General features: G+C 34.5%; 2 protein-coding genes and 1 pseudogene across 5 annotated transcripts in view; all 3 read left to right on the top strand.

Annotated features, from left to right (window-relative positions):
- Positions 1–658: 658 nt before the first annotated feature.
- Positions 659–8205, top strand: LOC116130831 (CRM-domain containing factor CFM3A, chloroplastic/mitochondrial-like). 4 transcript variants are annotated; one of them, XM_031416515.1, is made up of 11 exons: positions 659–898; positions 1037–1368; positions 3838–4184; positions 4883–5429; positions 5508–5638; positions 5782–6132; positions 6462–6618; positions 6699–6991; positions 7395–7454; positions 7570–7659; positions 7755–8204. In XM_031416515.1, the coding sequence occupies exons 1-11, from the start codon at positions 795–797 to the stop codon at positions 7959–7961; spliced, it is 2619 nt and encodes an 872-aa protein (XP_031272375.1). In that variant the 5' UTR covers positions 659–794; the 3' UTR covers positions 7962–8204. The 4 variants fall into 4 exon arrangements, with proteins under 4 accessions (XP_031272375.1, XP_031272373.1, XP_031272376.1 ...); XM_031416513.1 differs by having other exon boundaries at positions 659–1368; positions 7755–8205; XM_031416516.1 differs by lacking the exons at positions 659–898; positions 1037–1368 and adding an exon at positions 3128–3367 and having other exon boundaries at positions 3506–4184.
- Positions 8206–8531: 326 nt separating this feature from the next.
- Positions 8532–17071, top strand: part of LOC116130833 (transcription factor bHLH92-like) — a 31839-nt gene continuing 23299 nt past the window's right edge. The window contains exons 1-3 of the mRNA XM_031416518.1: positions 8532–8906; positions 9077–9358; positions 9456–9592. Coding sequence (XP_031272378.1) covers positions 8571–8906; positions 9077–9358; positions 9456–9572 — 735 coding nt within the window. The 5' untranslated portion in view covers positions 8532–8570 and the 3' untranslated portion in view covers positions 9573–9592. The remainder of the gene's footprint in view (positions 8907–9076; positions 9359–9455; positions 9593–17071) is intronic.
- On the top strand, positions 13715–16645 carry LOC116130775 (annotated as a pseudogene).

Here is a 17071-nt window from a genome sequence, read left to right as displayed (position 1 = left end):
ACATGTTTCTCTTCACTTTCTCCATGCAAAATAGGTAAATTTGGATGGTTTTAGTGAACTTGGTGGGGTGACTTGGTTCTGACCCGAATTTTTTTGGGTTTTTGATTCAAATTAATAAAGTTGTATCGATTTGTATCGATATTTTTAAGGATACGAACGGATACGTATTATATCGTAGGATACATATCAACGTATCGAAAGGTTTATGATACACTCTCTGATATGTATCGTTGGCGACCTATATCGAATCGTATCGTATGATACATATCGAATATCGTAGGATAATAATACTATCATTTTTTTTATTTATGTTTATACATATAAAACAAAATTGAAAAATAGAGTATTATTAAAATAACAAAAATACTATATGCCAAAAGATAGTTTTTCATAAAAATAAAAAAAAATAAAAAAAAATTTAAAACATATAAAAATGTATATTTGAAATGCATAATTTAAAAGAAAATATTAAACTTTGAGACAACTAAAACATATTTTGATATATAAATATAAAATTTAGACAAAAAAAAGTATTTTAAAATTTCATGCACACAATTAATTAAAAAAAATACTAAATTAATTTAAGAGGTTTCTCCATTATGTACCCCTTTTTTTTTTTTTTTTTTTCTGTAAAGCTAAATGAGGTTGAGAACTTGAGATAATATTGCCCGCCACAGATAACAATGAAGAGAGCAACAAACCTCTCTTAAAACTTTCTAAACTTCTTCAACTTCTTGCATCAAAGACGAGCAATTGATGCCTACTTCACTTTCACTTCATCTCTTTCTTATCACATGGCTTTAGTACCCAGTCGCCAGTTCTACCCGACACCCACCATTTTCGATTCCTTTCAAAACTCCTTCTCAAGATTCCACGGCACCCACCTCAACTTCTTCAGGTACGCTCACTCTATTCCTATCAAAAATCACTCCTTTTATCATAATTTATCTTCAGATGCTGCCCCTCAACGGAACCCACCAAGGAAATTTTGTTCTTTCTCCAATACCAATCATAATGATGTAAGTTTATGTTCTAGTGGGGAATCTGGCGATTGGTTAGATAAGTGGAAGAAATCCAATAAAGATAATCGCCCAAAACCGCCTCGGGCTGCGTTGAATTATAGAAAGAATAATGTAAGTTTGCCAAGTTTAGGCTATTCGAGAAGTAGAAGGGATGGTAATAGCAGTGTTGTTGAGGATGGTGGTGGTAGTACAATGGGTAAGATTGTAGAGAAATTGAAAAAATTTGGGTACATAGATGATTGTGATGACAATGAGAAGGGAGTGAAAGAACAAGAGAGAGTGATTGAAAAAGGATCTATAGAGGACATATTTTATGTGGAAGAAGGAATGTTGCCGAATACACGAGGANTTTTTAACTGAGCAGGGAATAAAATAAATAAACTTTAAAATAATTCCTAATTGTAGATTAATGTCTCATGTCTGTCAAATCATATATCGTATTGTATATCAAAAACCTAATTTTTTAAATCGTATATCGCGTATTATATCATGATACGTCTTTTTTTTTAAAATTAATAAAATAATATAATTTTTTTAAAAATTAATATCATTCTTATGATTAATTAATAAATTTTGTGGTATTATTGGCTTTAAATGATGGTATTATACAATTAAAATTAATCACAAAATTAAGAATTTATATCGTTTCTTCTACTATTCGTATTATTTTCAAGATTAATGTCAATATTTATAACTTCACTTGTGTTATTATTATCATGAAAAATGGGTAACACATCTTCATTTTCACTTTCTCTATGCAAAATAAGTAAATTTAGGTAAGTTTTAGTGAACCGGGTTGGGTGACCCGAATTCGACTTGAAATTTTTTTTTGACCTTTGGCTCAAATTAATAAAGTCGTATTGATTTATATCGATATTTTTAAGGATACAAACGGATACGTATCGTATTGTAAGATACATATCAACGTATCAAAGGTTTACAATACACTCTCTGATATGTATCATTGGTGACCCGTATCGAATCATATCATAGGATACGTATCTCGTATTGTAGGATACTAATAACCACGGTCTCATAAGATAATTATATAAAAAGATAAATCAAGTTAAAAATTATTGAGAAAAAAAATTTGTTATTTTAATAAAACCTCAGCAGGAGAAATTGTATTTTAAAACATTCCACATTAACCACACCAATTTAGCATTAAGAACTGGATAGTTGTACTTTTTGAATCATGTATGGCGTACGGTGGATACATTTTTATCAAAAAATTAATAAAATAATAAATAAATCAATAATCAAAATTTTCTAAAAATTAATATCACCCTCAAAATTAATTAAAGAATTTTACGATATTATTAGTTTTAAATTATGGTATTACATAATTAAAATTAATCACAAAATTAAGAATCTATATTATTTTCTCTCAACCATTCATATCATTTCTAAGATCAATGTCAATATCTATGTCTCCACTTGTATTATTATTATCATGCAAAATGGGCAACACATGTTCCTCTTCACTTTTTCCATGCAAAATGGGTAAATTTGAGCGGGTTTAGTGAACCGAGTTGGGTGACCTGGTTTTGATCCGAATTTTTTTAGGCTTTTGGCCCAAATTAATAAAGTCATATCGATTTGTATCGATATTTTTAAGGATACGAACGGATACGTATCATATCATAGGATACATATCAATGTATCGAAAGGTTTAAAATACACTCTCTAATATGTATCGTTGGCGATCTGTATTGAATCGTATCGTATGATATATATCAGAAATCGTATGATACTAATACTATCATTTTTTATTTATGTTCATACATATAAAACAAAATTGAAAAATAGAGTATTATTAAAATAACAAAAATACTACAAAAGATAGTTTTTCATTAAAAAAAAAATTAAAAACATATAAAAATTTATATTTGAAATGCATAATTTAAAAGAAAATATTAAACTTAGAGAAAACTAAAACATATTTTGATATATAAATATAAAATTTAGACAAAAAAGAGTATTTTAAAATTTCACACACACAATTAATTAAAAAATTACTAAATTAATTTAAGAGGTTTCTCCATTATGTACCCCTTTTTTTTTTTTTTTTTTTCTGTAAAGCTAAATGAGGTTGAGAACTTGAGATAATATTGCCCGCCACAGATAACAATGAAGAGAGCAACAAACCTCTCTTAAAACTTTCTAAACTTCTTCAACTTCTTGCATCAAAGACGAGCAATTGATGCCTACTTCACTTTCACTTCATCTCTTTCTTATCACATGGCTTTAGTACCCAGTCGCCAGTTCTACCCGACACCCACCATTTTCGATTCCTTTCAAAACTCCTTCTCAAGATTCCACGGCACCCACCTCAACTTCTTCAGGTACGCTCACTCTATTCCTATCAAAAATCACTCCTTTTATCATAATTTATCTTCAGATGCTGCCCCTCAACGGAACCCACCAAGGAAATTTTGTTCTTTCTCCAATACCAATCATAATGATGTAAGTTTATGTTCTAGTGGGGAATCTGGCGATTGGTTAGATAAGTGGAAGAAATCCAATAAAGATAATCGCCCAAAACCGCCTCGGGCTGCGTTGAATTATAGAAAGAATAATGTAAGTTTGCCAAGTTTAGGCTATTCGAGAAGTAGAAGGGATGGTAATAGCAGTGTTGTTGAGGATGGTGGTGGTAGTACAATGGGTAAGATTGTAGAGAAATTGAAAAAATTTGGGTACATAGATGATTGTGATGACAATGAGAAGGGAGTGAAAGAACAAGAGAGAGTGATTGAAAAAGGATCTATAGAGGACATATTTTATGTGGAAGAAGGAATGTTGCCGAATACACGAGGAGGGTTTTCGAAAGAATCACCATTGGGGTTAGGAGAGGTGGTGGATAGTGATGGAAAGGTGAGGTTTCCATGGGAGAAGCCAAAGGAGAAGGTAGAGGATGAGAAATTGTCAGTAAGGAGGAAAAGTAGGACTTCACTGGCAGAGTTGACTATCCCGGAGTCTGAGTTGAGGAGGTTGAGGAATTTGACATTTCAGACAAAGAGCAAGACAATGATTGGGGGTGCTGGTGTTACTCAGGCTATAGTTGATGTAGTTCACGAGAAGTGGAAGACAGCAGAGATTGTGAGGTTGAAAATAGAAGGGGCCCCTGCACTTAATATGAAGAGGATGCATGAGATATTGGAGGTTTGTTCTTTTGGACTTTGTTATCTAAATTATGTTTATTTGATTTTGTGATTTCTTTTTTTTTATTTTTCTAGATATTCATAATTTGTTTGTTTATGTTTGGTGATGAGATTTCTGTATATTTAAAGAAGGTAAAAGAAACAAAATAGAGCAGATTAGTTTGTACATGGAAACTTTGAACTGAAACATATGTTCTGAATCTCAAAGGATAAATCAAAGAGTTTAAGTTGTCATGAGGGTTCAATAAAGGAGCCTCATTGTATTCGGCAAATGTAGAGAACCTGGTAGCCATAAAAGAACAAGTGTCTCTCTGCCTATACATGAAGAGGCAGCCTTGTCCTTCAAAATGCTTTGACTCCTATTGTACAGACCTCAATATAACTTCAAAGCACAACCTTCTTTGATATGTCGAATTTTTCATTCTTCAGTGTACTTTCCCGAATTAAGTTGAGGCATCTTGAATATCAAAAAGAATGGAGCTAATATAGAGCATACTGACAAACAATACTTTGGAAAGATTATACAGTAGTTTCCGTCACCTGAGGCAAGCTGCTAACTTGTCCATCTGTCATTTATACCAAAATGGAGAAGAAAACATAAGTTCTTCAAATTGATTGATTGCTAGAATTTTAATCTGCATTAACCAATTATTTGGTTCTACTGATGCTTGTGTTTTTCCTATTGTCTTTATTCCTTAGAGAAAAACTGGTGGGTTGGTGATATGGAGATCTGGCACTGCTGTTTCTTTGTACAGAGGTGTGAGTTATGAGGTTCCTTCTGTGCAACTGAACAAACGGATGTATAGGAGAAATGAACTACCTGCAAGCTCCTTAGCAAGAGCTCCTGATAAACAGATATATAAGAGAAATGATAGATCTAGTTATTCCTTATCAAAAGCTACTGATGTTCCTGCTCAAGATCCTTCCACATTTGGCTCTTATAATATTGTGCATTCACCTGAAACAAACCTGGAAATGACTACTGAGGAGCAAGATAGGGAATCAGTGCCAGAAGTAAAGTATGAAGATGAAGTAGACAAGCTATTAGAGGGTCTGGGTCCCAGGTATACAGATTGGCAGGGATGTGAACCATATCCTGTGGATGCAGATATGCTTCCTGGTATAGTTACTGATTACCAACCTCCATTCAGAGTGCTTCCTTATGGGGTGAGATCTACTGTTGGACGAAAAGAGGCAACAAATTTGCAAAGGCTTGCCCGTGTTCTTCCTCCACACTTTGCCTTAGGTATGCCACATATCTTGGATAAGCTCATATGCTTCTGAAGATGGTCTTTCAATTACATTTAAATTTTCCTATCTTCAGGTCGAAGCAGGCAGCTCCAAGGTTTGGCTGTGGCCGTGATTAAATTATGGGAAAAAAGTTCAATTGCCAAGATTGCTCTTAAACGTGGTGTACAGCTCACTACGAGTGAGAGAATGGCTGAAGATATCAAGGTAATATTTTTAGAGAGAATTAAATGTTGTTGACTTCATCTGTATACAGTAACTGGAATTTATCTGTTTATATTTGATCAATGCAATAAGCCATCTTTATCAACTCTAAGATGCTGTATAAAAACATTGGGTATTGGCTGCAGAAATTGACGGGTGGCAAATTGCTCTCAAGAAACAAGGATTTTCTGGTTTTCTATCGGGGAAAAGATTTTTTATCACCAGATGTCACTGAAGCATTATTGGAAAGGGAGAGGCTGGCTAAGTCTCTGCAAGATGAAGAAGAGCAAGCTCGGTTAAGAGCATCAGCCTTTGTCTTGCCAAGTGCTGAAGTAAGTGAGCAATCAGGTACTGCAGGCACCCTTGGGGAAACTTTGGATGCAAATGCTAGATGGGGAAGGATGCTGGATGACAATCATAAGGAAAATGTGATGAGAGAAGCTGAAATAATGAGACATGCCAGCCTCGTCAGAAAACTGGAAAGAAAGCTTGCTATTGTGAGTTCCTGAAAATTGGGAATTCCTGCTATGATCTGATGCAGTATTGTTCAGTTTCTATGTTATTGGGAAAACTTTTTTATTCTACAACACTCATATGGTTTCTAATCAACGTTACTGTTTTGCATTGCTTTGCAGATTCTTCGAATCTAACTTTTGTAATGTAATGTGATAAAATAAGATATTATACATTTATTGATAGCATAGCACATCACACAATCATGTGTATCCTTTAGCGTAATCTCCATAATTTGGCCTTCGGGTTTTGGTTGCTGTGAAAAGGTGGACGAATTTTGGGGAAGTAACCTGGATTTTTTTTCTTTTTTCAGGCTGAACGAAAGCTAATGAAAGCTGAACGAGCCTTATCGAAAGTGGAGGAGTTTTTAAAACCAACAGAAAGACAAGCAGATCCTGAGAGCATAACTGATGAGGAGAGATTTATGTTTCGCAAGCTTGGTTTGAGGATGAAGGCTTTCTTACTTTTGGGTAAACAATCTCTTCAACTGCCATATTTTACATGTTTATTTCAAATATGAGATTTTATGGGATTTTGATTTCTTGTTCAGGTAGGCGTGGAGTTTTTGATGGTACAGTGGAGAATATGCACTTGCACTGGAAATATCGAGAATTGGTTAAAATTATTGTGAAGGTGAAAACTTTTGATCAGGTTAAAAAAGTTGCATTAGCACTTGAAGCTGAAAGTGGGGGTGTCTTGGTTTCAGTGGACAAAATCTCCAAAGGTTATGCTATAATTGTATTCAGGGGAAAGGACTATAAGCGGCCTTCCAAATTGAGGCCAAGAAATCTTTTGACAAAGAGGAAAGCTTTGGCACGTTCAATTGAACTCCAAAGACATGAGGTATCTTACAAAAATTATATAGCACTAATCTAAAATTACCGCATTTGTACATACATAACTGGATAGAATGTTCCATGTGCATCTGAGAAAATACACTAGGTAGTCCCAAATGTTCACTAGTGAGGACAATTTTCTTGTTGCTGATCAGGAAACTCCCAGGTAAGGGCCTGATCTGGGCCATAAAAGGGGGTTTCCACTGCCCCTTTCTGTAGTGAGCACCCTCAGGCTGAACTTGGGTGTGTGTGCTGGAATGAGCCTGCCAACGCCAACCAATGTTGTGCGGTGATGGTGGTGTATAAACGTTTATGTTGGCCCAATTAAACATGGATCTTGCTTTAATCACTTCCAATATTTTCAGATACCTCTAACCTTGTCTGATTTTTCTCATGTATTTTTTGAACAGGCTCTTCTAAAGCATCTTTCCCTTCTGGAGACGAATGTAGGGAAACTAAGATTCGAAATTGTAAGGCTTACACATTTTAGCTTTTGCTATATATAACCTAGTTGTTGTAAATATGAAGGTATGATAGTGCCTTCTTTTAAACTAAATTTTTTCGTCTCTTGCTTGGCATTGATAGGAACAAATGAACACCGTGAAAGACCGGGGAGATGTGGAGTTGTATGACAGATTAGATTCTGCTTATGCCACTGACGATGATGACATTGAGGTCTGCTTTCAGTTTACCTTCTAGATCATTCGCTACTGCTTATTTATTTAATCATCTGGTCTCACATCTTATTTCATCCTTGTGTGCCATTACAGCAAGAAGGAGATGATGCATATTTAGAGACATATGACAGTGGAAATGATGGTGAATATGAAAGTGATAACTCAATTCACAATCTCCACACAGAAACAAACTTCCCTTATCATGAACAAGATCAGGAATCAGAAACTGAACCTGTAGATTCTGAAGATGAAGAAGCATATGCTCTAACCAATGAGTCTGAATCAAAACCAACAACTTAGGGAAAGAAGTCAACAACTTTTAGTAGACAATGGAAAGGAACCGATCATCAAACATACTGTATTAAATCAGTAGATCTCAATGTATAACCTGATTTTGGCTGGCCCTTCGTTATTGTATAGATAAATTATGTAACTCTTGTCATTGTTTAGGAAAAACTGCTACCGTTTTTTATGTTAGCAGATGAAAATCATCTTAATTTAAAAATAACTCTGCCCAAACACAAATACTAATTTAAAGAGGTACTTTCTAGATCAAATGGGCAGACGTCAACTTTAATTAACAGCAAACAATCACAGTTTTCTAGCACCCTATTGGTATCATGAACCGTAGAATTTAAATCACACGGACATAATTAGGGGCCCACTTGCAAGACCTATTTCCAATTCACCATTGGATCAATCTTGTCGCGTGACTTACGAGCAAAACCATTGGCAGTATTTGTTTACTCTTCTCTGACTAAGGAGAAATCACCGAGACCGTGTGAGAAACCTGAAACATTTGACCACGTGTTAAATATGTCTTAAAAAAAGACTGCTCTATTATATAATATATATAGCCGCTGGAACCCAGAAAAATTCGAAATTCCCAGAGTAAACAGAGACAACTAAATGGAAAATTTCTTTCAAGAACAATTCTATGGCGACGGCGATATATTCTGGTTTAACTCTGAGTCTCTTCCTGTGCATCGAAGCGCTTTTATGCCGTATGCTAACGGACCCAGAATTGAAGTTGGGTCAGCGAGTATTGGTAACGGGTCTAAATCTTGGAGTGCCAACAAGAGAATGATAGAATTCTTGAGGAGAATTAATCAGTCTGCAAAAAAGGAACCACTTAAACCAGACAGAGAACGGGGTCACCTGCATATGATTAACGAGAGGATGAGGAGAGAAAGGGAGAAGCAGAATTACTTAGCCTTGCGTTCCATGTTGTCAACTGGCACCAGGGTTAGTGAATATTTAAGGCTGCTCTTAAACGTGACACATCAATACACATGATTAAAAAAAAACTGTATATTCATTGAAATGAGTAAAGTTGTGTTATTTAACATTTTCTTTGTTTTAACTATCTCTGAAACTTATGTAATACGCTAATGGGCATGTTTTGTTAATATCAGATTGACAAGAACTCGACTGTTCAAATGGCGGCGATGAGAATCCGGGAGCTGGAATGTTATAAGGTGGAACTTGAGAGGAGAAACAATGAGCTAGAAGCGAAGCTGGGAAAGGATACTAATGAGGGAACAAAGATTGGAATAAGAGTAACTAATCCAATATCTGGGATTGATTATATGGTCGAGGCTCTTAAATCCTTGAAAAAGACGGGTTCAAGAATCAGAAATATTCAATCAGAATTTTCTGATCAGAAACTGACAGCGGTAATACATGCTGAATCTCAGGTACGGGATTAAAACTGTAGATGGTACCTCTTTTACTAGAGATCAAGTAGTTGTTATATATTTAGATTTAATTAATTTATAAGAATGAAAATTGCAGATGGGAGATGAAGAGTTGAAGAAGGCTGTTCAGAGAGCACTAATAGAAGTAGAGCAGGAACTTCTTATTCCATTGCCAGGAAGTTTCGAAAGCCAAACAAGAAGAGAAAGAGGCTAGAAAAAGAAATAAGCCAATTACTTTAAGTTTTAGTGAACTTTGCGTAGGAATTAAGTTTGGATTAAAACATATACAGATGTTGACAAATTCTTGGATATTTATATTCATATGGCTAATTTGACTAACCTCTGACTTGAGGACGAACAAAGCTCCAGCATCAAGCTTTTTGGAGAATCAATGATGCCTATTTCATTATCAGTTTTTGATATATCAGGGAGCTTAGACTATAGTTCCATCTTTCTCTCGTGCTTGACTAAGAGTTGTTCCACCTACAACAACAACCTATACACCACTATTGAGCAACCGGAAGTGGTCATTCCAAGTGTAGCTAGCCATTGCCCCACTCACAGGTGCTTACTTAAACTTGTTTGTTTATGAAATTTCATTTTATTACTGATTTATTCTGAAAGTAAATTTTCAGTTTTGATTTTTTATTATGCAGCCAACTTTGGCAGTGATGTCACAGTGAGCATTGATGGGGGTGATATTCGGAATAATTAATGAATACTTCTTTTTTGGCGTAGACACAGTATGAACCATTTTAAAAAAAAAAATGTTGTCCATTTATTTTGTTTTCCTATGTCTTATAAACAATGTTATATTGTAAAGTGTTTATCAATGAAACATATTATTATCAAAAAGTTGCCAACTCACATTCTTAGATAGGTTATACATGTTTTAGTTGTGGACTTTGTGCAGTAAAGTTTGTGTTTCGTGGCAAATAGAGTTGTGTTGGATGATGAAGGATGATAAGTTTTATTTTTTATTTTGCTCATTTCATGATGCTGGGCAGCCTTTAAAATGGTGAAAGATTAACTGTTGGACCTCAAACAATGGTTATATTCCATGCAGGAACTATTAATTTTAAGAAGGGTAAAATTGTCATTTCAATTATATTATTATGTACCAAATTGTTATAAGAAAAGTGTTGCAACTCTTCTTTTGCTTTGAAAAGGGAATTATTCCATCCCTAAAATGTTCAGTATTATTTCGTTCTTAATTAATTAATTATTGTGTCAAAACCTCTTTCATAAGTTGCGGGACTTAACTTCTATGTATTGAATTCAATTTCAATTCTGCGCTGAATTACAAATTGACAATTTCAATCTTCTCATCACTTGCATTTTATCAAATTAAAATTGATGCATGTGAATCATCCTTATTTTATCAACACCAGTAAGCAACAAATACGGGAATCAATTAATGACCTCTAATGTCAATCATATAACGATTCTAAGCAACTTTAAACAAAAAACCCGATTAAAAAAAAAACAATAATAAATAGTCTATTATATTAATTTTGACATATTTTTTTTTTTTTTGTATAACAATAGTCTTTTACAATTTCTAAAATATAAAAAATTTAATATAATAAATAAAAAATATAAATAAACCTGCGCGTTCGGCTTGCTAAATATAATTATATAAAAAGATAAATCAAGTTAAAATTAGGCCAACGACTTACGCATACCCAAGGTTGCCAAAATGACAAGTTAGTACCCAAAAGGTTTTGAAACGACAAATAGGTATCTTCCGTCATGTGCTGTTAGTAATTTATGTTTGTTCATAATGAAAAGACTAAAATGCCCTTAAAACATTTGATATTTTAGTTCTGTAAATTTAAAAATTTCTAAAAACCCCCTCAGTTTGCTAATTTAACTAATACCCTATATATAAAAAGTTGTTAAATGACAAAAAACCCCCACACCTGTAATGCCAGATTCGGACCCACTGTCAGAATTTGGCCGAAAAATTGCGTTACAACACAGACCCGTCGGATCTGTGTCGTAACGTGTCGATCTAGCCTTTCCGGCCAAATCAGTCAGGATCTGATCGAAAAGGCCAGATCGACGCGTTACGACACAGATCCAATGGGGTCTGTGTTGTAACGCAATTTTCGGTCAGATTCTGACGTTGGTGGCCGGAATCTGGCAATGTGGATGTGAGGGTTTTTTTACATTTAACAAACTTTTTATATATAGGGGTTTTAGTTAAATTAGCAAACTGGAGGTGTTTTAGAAATTTATAAAAACTTAAAAATTTCAAACTTTAAGGGCATTTTAGTCTTTTCACTATGAACAAACAGAAATCACTAACTACACATGACGGAAGCTACATGTTTGTCGTTTCAAAAAATTTTGGGTATCAACTTGTCGTTTTGGCAAACCATGGGTATGCGGAAGTCGTTTGGCCTAAAATTTATTGAGAAAACATCAATAACAATATAACGCCACAAAAGCAAATCCCTAACAAGACTAACCTAGCCTGCTCACTGCGAAGTCCTCATCGGCGAACGGCGTTAAGCAACTAGTCGCCGTCTTCACTCTCGACACACAACAGAAGCTAGAACGTTCTTCGAGTCGACGAGTTCTTCAGTCTTCACCGAATCACGAAATAGTCGCCATTTATAGTCCATCGCCGATTCAGAACGTAAGACAAATCTTAATCTCTTATCTCTTTATTTATTTATTTTCTGTTCAAAATCTATTTGTGAGATTAGAGTTGCTGTTGTTAATTTGTGGGGCGTTAATCACGTGGTTAAAAGCGTAGGATAGCGTTTAACATATTCAAAGTTTGTCTTTTTCTTCTATTCAACATATTGATTCCAAAATCTGAAGAGTATTAGTTTAACGCAATCAATTAGTTTTATTTTTCCCATTCAATCAATTGTTCTTAAAAATACATTCAAATCCTCGCATTCTCACCATGTCACAAAGCAGCTCAAACTGATAATCTTGAGACATGGAAGGTTATTTTAAACAAACAGCAAGCTACTCTATAAGCATAAATGGTAAAGATTAACAATAAATTTGTTTTTAGAATGTTATATGAACTGAACTAATGTTTTACTCTCAAAGAATGGAAAATTAACACGTTTATTTTGACTTGAGAGAGTAAAGCCAAATGGGATCAGTAGTGTGTCTATTCTAATTTCATTTTGTATTTTGCTTTCACAACTGAACTACGTATTTAGTCTAACCAAAGTATTCATTTTCATTCCTTTATAGTAAGTGTCATAATATGAACACTGTAACCATCCATTATTAAATGGCAAGTCTTTCTTTATATTTAGATTGGTAAGTGAGGATTGCTTTCTTATGCATACTAAATTGACTACTAAAAACATAAACCTGTTCTGGTAGTAATTCATTCTTTGTCACAATATTTCAATTTTTTTTTTTACTTTTTTCCAGTATAGTGTTGATAGAATTAAGTAAGTCTTGAGTTTTTGATTGAAAAAGAAAAATAAATCCTACTGTAAAGGTTGGTATGTATATGAACACAAGTTTGTTATGAATCTTTTTTGTAATGAAGAAATCTTAACAGGTCATATAATGATTGGTGGTGTTTGGTATGTTGGGTGATAAGAAAACTATCTTTGTTTCAACGCTGTTGACACTTTTCAATCTTGCTGTTGCATTATCAAACTCAATTTTTTTCTGCTATCTGTCTCCTTGTTTTCATTTCATCCCCATTTTCTATTTAGGAACCTCAACAAGTACATGTCTGCTTAGTAAAACCTTTTTGTCATGTGAACTCATTCATCCTTTTATAATAATGTATTCAATTTATACATCCATGATTAAGCATCTCACAACATTAAATTATATTCATTAATTTCTTCACTTTTTACTCGATATTGCGATTATAATTCATATTTATATGAATGTATTGTAGATGTCGTCGACCGGTGACAATGCTTGTGCTGTGGATTTCAAGTGACATTCATGCACCAATTCCGACACCTACCCTAACATTGTAATCAAAATTACCTCTTCATCCACAAAACCACAAAACCCCTCAACAAACCCAAAGCTAAAGCTCCGTAAATTATCAGCAGTGAGAACTCCTCGTCTCCAACTCAGAGCAATGTGAGGATCATATGTCGAACTGCACTCTCTAAGCCCCAAAACTAAGCCATTTCAACATCGTTTGTTAATCCCCATCACCAAACATTTTTCACAAAGCAAATAAGAACACTAATGACAAGAAAAACAGCCGGAAGACAGCAAGAAATCCAAGTCCAAACCCTCTGATGCCTCTGCTGCCATCCAATCGGAGTCTGCCACGTCAGTGGAAGAAATGGAGTGTTCTAGGGGCGTGCGCGCACTTAGCTGAAGACGATTAAGATCCCTCCCTAGATGTGGGCCCCAAGAACGCCTCTCTTTACTAAAACTCCCTTCTTTCTTTGCTCAGTCGCAAAGACGTCTGCACTTACTTCAAATTCAGGTATCATATTAGCAGTTATGTTACAGGAAATTCATAGAAATTACTTCTGCTCCGTTTTACTCTTTTTTTGGATAAAAAATGAACTCTTTGTTTTCTCGGTAACGTTACTGGGCCTGCATTATAGTAGAACCTTTAAATGTAATAGAGTCGTCTACAGTACACTGGGTAACTTTATCTCTTACACTATACAGATTGTATTATAATATACATTTGTTTAGGCTATAGTAACAATATTTATCACACAAATTATTGATATTGATGCTACCCAATGGATTTGAGAGAAGTTGGCATTTAGTGCCAAGTCATGAACTTCTACACCAGTGATTGCACTACATCAATGTTCTAAAATTTCTATTGAAAGCAAGCCTTGGATTTTCGTCTGGGCTGTTTCATAGAGTAACCTTAAATGCAATGAGTTCTACTAATATGTGCTCTTTTGCATCCTGGTATGTAACATTTAAACGCATAATACTATTTGATGATTGGATTGTTATATGTAGTGGGGGAGATTGAATGAGGTATTGCAGAGGGATTGCCGATGGGTGTTGATAGAATTTAAAGAATCGATGAGGCATGCATTGCTTGTGAGACAAAGTTTTTTGGTATTCGCGAATTTAGGCGAATAGTTGATCCTCCAATGCTGTCTTCTGATGGTACCAAACTCCCTGTGTTATTTAGTTGCTTTTGATGTTTCTATTTTATCGTGTTTTGATACTAGGTGATATCAAATTGTCAGATGACACATGTAATGTAGCATGTCAGAATTATGTTGTGTGGGAACATGAGAGCCGCCTGGTTGGCAACAATAGTAACTTTGGCAAATGTCCTTTTGATTATCATGTTAAGTTTTAGTGACGTAAAAGTTATATCATAAAGATGTGCAATTAATTCTTGAGTTTTAAATATCATTTTGCTAGTAGCTCATTGTATTATCGAGAACTTTCATTGTTCCTGGTGGTCAGTAATGTTTTCTAACGATATTGATCAGATTAATTGATGTCCTTTTGATTTAGTTGTTAAAATAGTTATAATAATGGACATATACACATAAAAGCTCATAGATGCGACAATTATTTGATGGAGAGTTGAGTGTGAGACTGTGGTGGGTAATATTGAACAAGATACAGTAATTTATTAATTATGCTTTCAGGTCCTAAAGTTAGAAAGCAAGTTGTCTTGGATGGTCCTCGTAGGTGTGGAAGGCATATGCTGCAATGCTTGTTCACTGGGCTCGTGATGAGGTTGGCTAGTATTATTGTCTAGAGGTGGGAGTGGACTCATGGCGGATACTTTTATAAAAACACAAACTGGTCTTTGGGACACTCCTCTTCAGGCTGAAAATGTTCTCAGGCAAGAAGTCTTTTGATATGGTTGGAATTATTATTGTCATTATGAGAGCAGTTGTATGTCGTTCATATAGATAAACCTATATTGATGATAGAAGGTGGTTACAAAATATTCATTATTATATTGAACATCAGAAATTCCATGTGAAAGTTGCTAGACCATGTCATACTAGATGCATAAGACCAGAAAATTGGTTTGAAGGAGGCATTTAGTATAAGAGCTCTGTCCATAATCATGCATTATATTATTATTATTGTTTTATGCTAAAATGTTTGTTTGATTTTTGGATTGTAAGTTATGCTGATACATGTCACTGCTTCTTTTATGGAACCAAATATGCAGGGGTTTCTCTGTTTTTCAGGCATGTAAGTGGTTCATTGTGTTTTTTGTAATTTCCTAACTGGTCAAATTTTCTAAGGATTTTTTGAAATACAATGAATCCCGCTTAAGAGAATTGCCATGCCAATACTTGATCCTATTCCACTGGGGGAGGGTGCTGGCATTGGATATATGAAAGGGGTTGACTCGAAGGAAATCCCCGAAGGTAACTATATATCTGGTTCAAATGGGAATTCAGCAAACACATGCGGCTGTTAGTGCGGGGTTCGTTAGGAAAGAGTTATCATTGTGAAAGATATCCCTGTTCTTATGCAATTGATCAAGTGAGCACTGGCTCCATATTTCTCAGCCTAAATTTAGTCAATTTTCTTTTTCCACTATGATATCTATCAGTTGGTTATGGCTTTCTGTATCTAGATGAATTTGTTGGTTACCTATATGCAGTATACAACTGGTTTACATTCAGTGAATATGAAGAGCCAGTCACTATTCGTTTGTCGACAGTGCATTCTAGAGAATTGACAATGGTTAGTACCAACTTTTCTTTTTCTTAAATTTTTATGTTTAGGTTCATAATTTTTTGTATATGGTAAAATGTATTAAATTTAATTATTATTTTTTCAATTTTATGAGCTTATGGTATTCAAAACATCTTTAGATGAGATGGTTGCCTTTGTTTCTGTTTGCTGTCCTAGATGCATTTTTGTCCAATCAATGACATTTAACTTGTCATCTCTGTTCTTGACAGGTGAATGCGTTTAGGTCTATGATGCATGATGAAATGATGGTAGGTGCTTTCTCTCACTCAACTGCTGTGGGAAAGCTTCGCAAAGACTTACCAGATGTTCCGGTGGATGCCGTTTTAATTTGCCTCGCTACAATGTGATTGAAGCAGCAACTGTTTGCATTACTACCTTAGGTATGTTTAAGGGACTTCTAGATTTCGATTTACATAAAGGTTATTATCATCTCTCTTTGTTTAGCTTCTTTTTAGAATTACATTTTCCACTGTAGATGTATAGTTGGGAAATATTCAGCTTTGTGCTTCTTTTTGTGTTTCTTTCTCTGGCAGACAAAGACTCGTAAGCAGGGAGGTATTCACAGAGGAAAATTGGAAGAAAGTGTACTATTTATCCAACGGGAATGGAGTAGGATGAGATCTTGGTCCGTTGATGCGATGACGTCACGTGTAAGTGAACCTGAAAACTTGAAGCAGCTACCCAGAGAAGAAGGGTGAGCAGAGTGGGGTTTTTGGAGACATCTGCGGTGGATCCAAAAGAATGAAAGGGCGTTACTGACTCTTCATTTCTTTTCTCTAAGTGTCTTAGATCACATTTAACAAAATGCATTCTTGCATGTAGAGTTTTGTCTTCATATGATATCTTTCGACGGTTATTTTGTGTTTTAACTGAGCAGGGATAAATAAATAAACTTTAAATAATTCCTAATTGTAGATTAATGTCTCATGTCTGTCAAATCATATATCGTATTGTATATCAAAAACCTAAATTTTAAATCGTATATGCGTATTATCATGATGTCTTTTTTTTAAAATTAATAAAATAATATAATTTTTTTAAAAA

Source organism: Pistacia vera, unplaced genomic scaffold (assembly GCF_008641045.1).
Source record: "Pistacia vera cultivar Batoury unplaced genomic scaffold, PisVer_v2 Contig225, whole genome shotgun sequence".
Taxonomy (NCBI): Eukaryota; Viridiplantae; Streptophyta; class Magnoliopsida; order Sapindales; family Anacardiaceae; genus Pistacia; species Pistacia vera.
This window is presented reverse-complemented; position numbering and strand designations above follow the sequence as displayed.

Coding starts and splice junctions, on each gene's coding strand:
- LOC116130831 (XM_031416513.1), top strand. CDS start 795: ATGGCTTTAGTACCCAGTCGCCAGTTCTACCCGACACCCACCATTTTC. Junction 5,639..5,781: donor GAATGGCTGAAGATATCAAG/GTAATATTTTTA, acceptor TATTGGCTGCAG/AAATTGACGGGTGGCAAATT. Junction 7,660..7,754: donor CTGACGATGATGACATTGAG/GTCTGCTTTCAG, acceptor GTGCCATTACAG/CAAGAAGGAGATGATGCATA.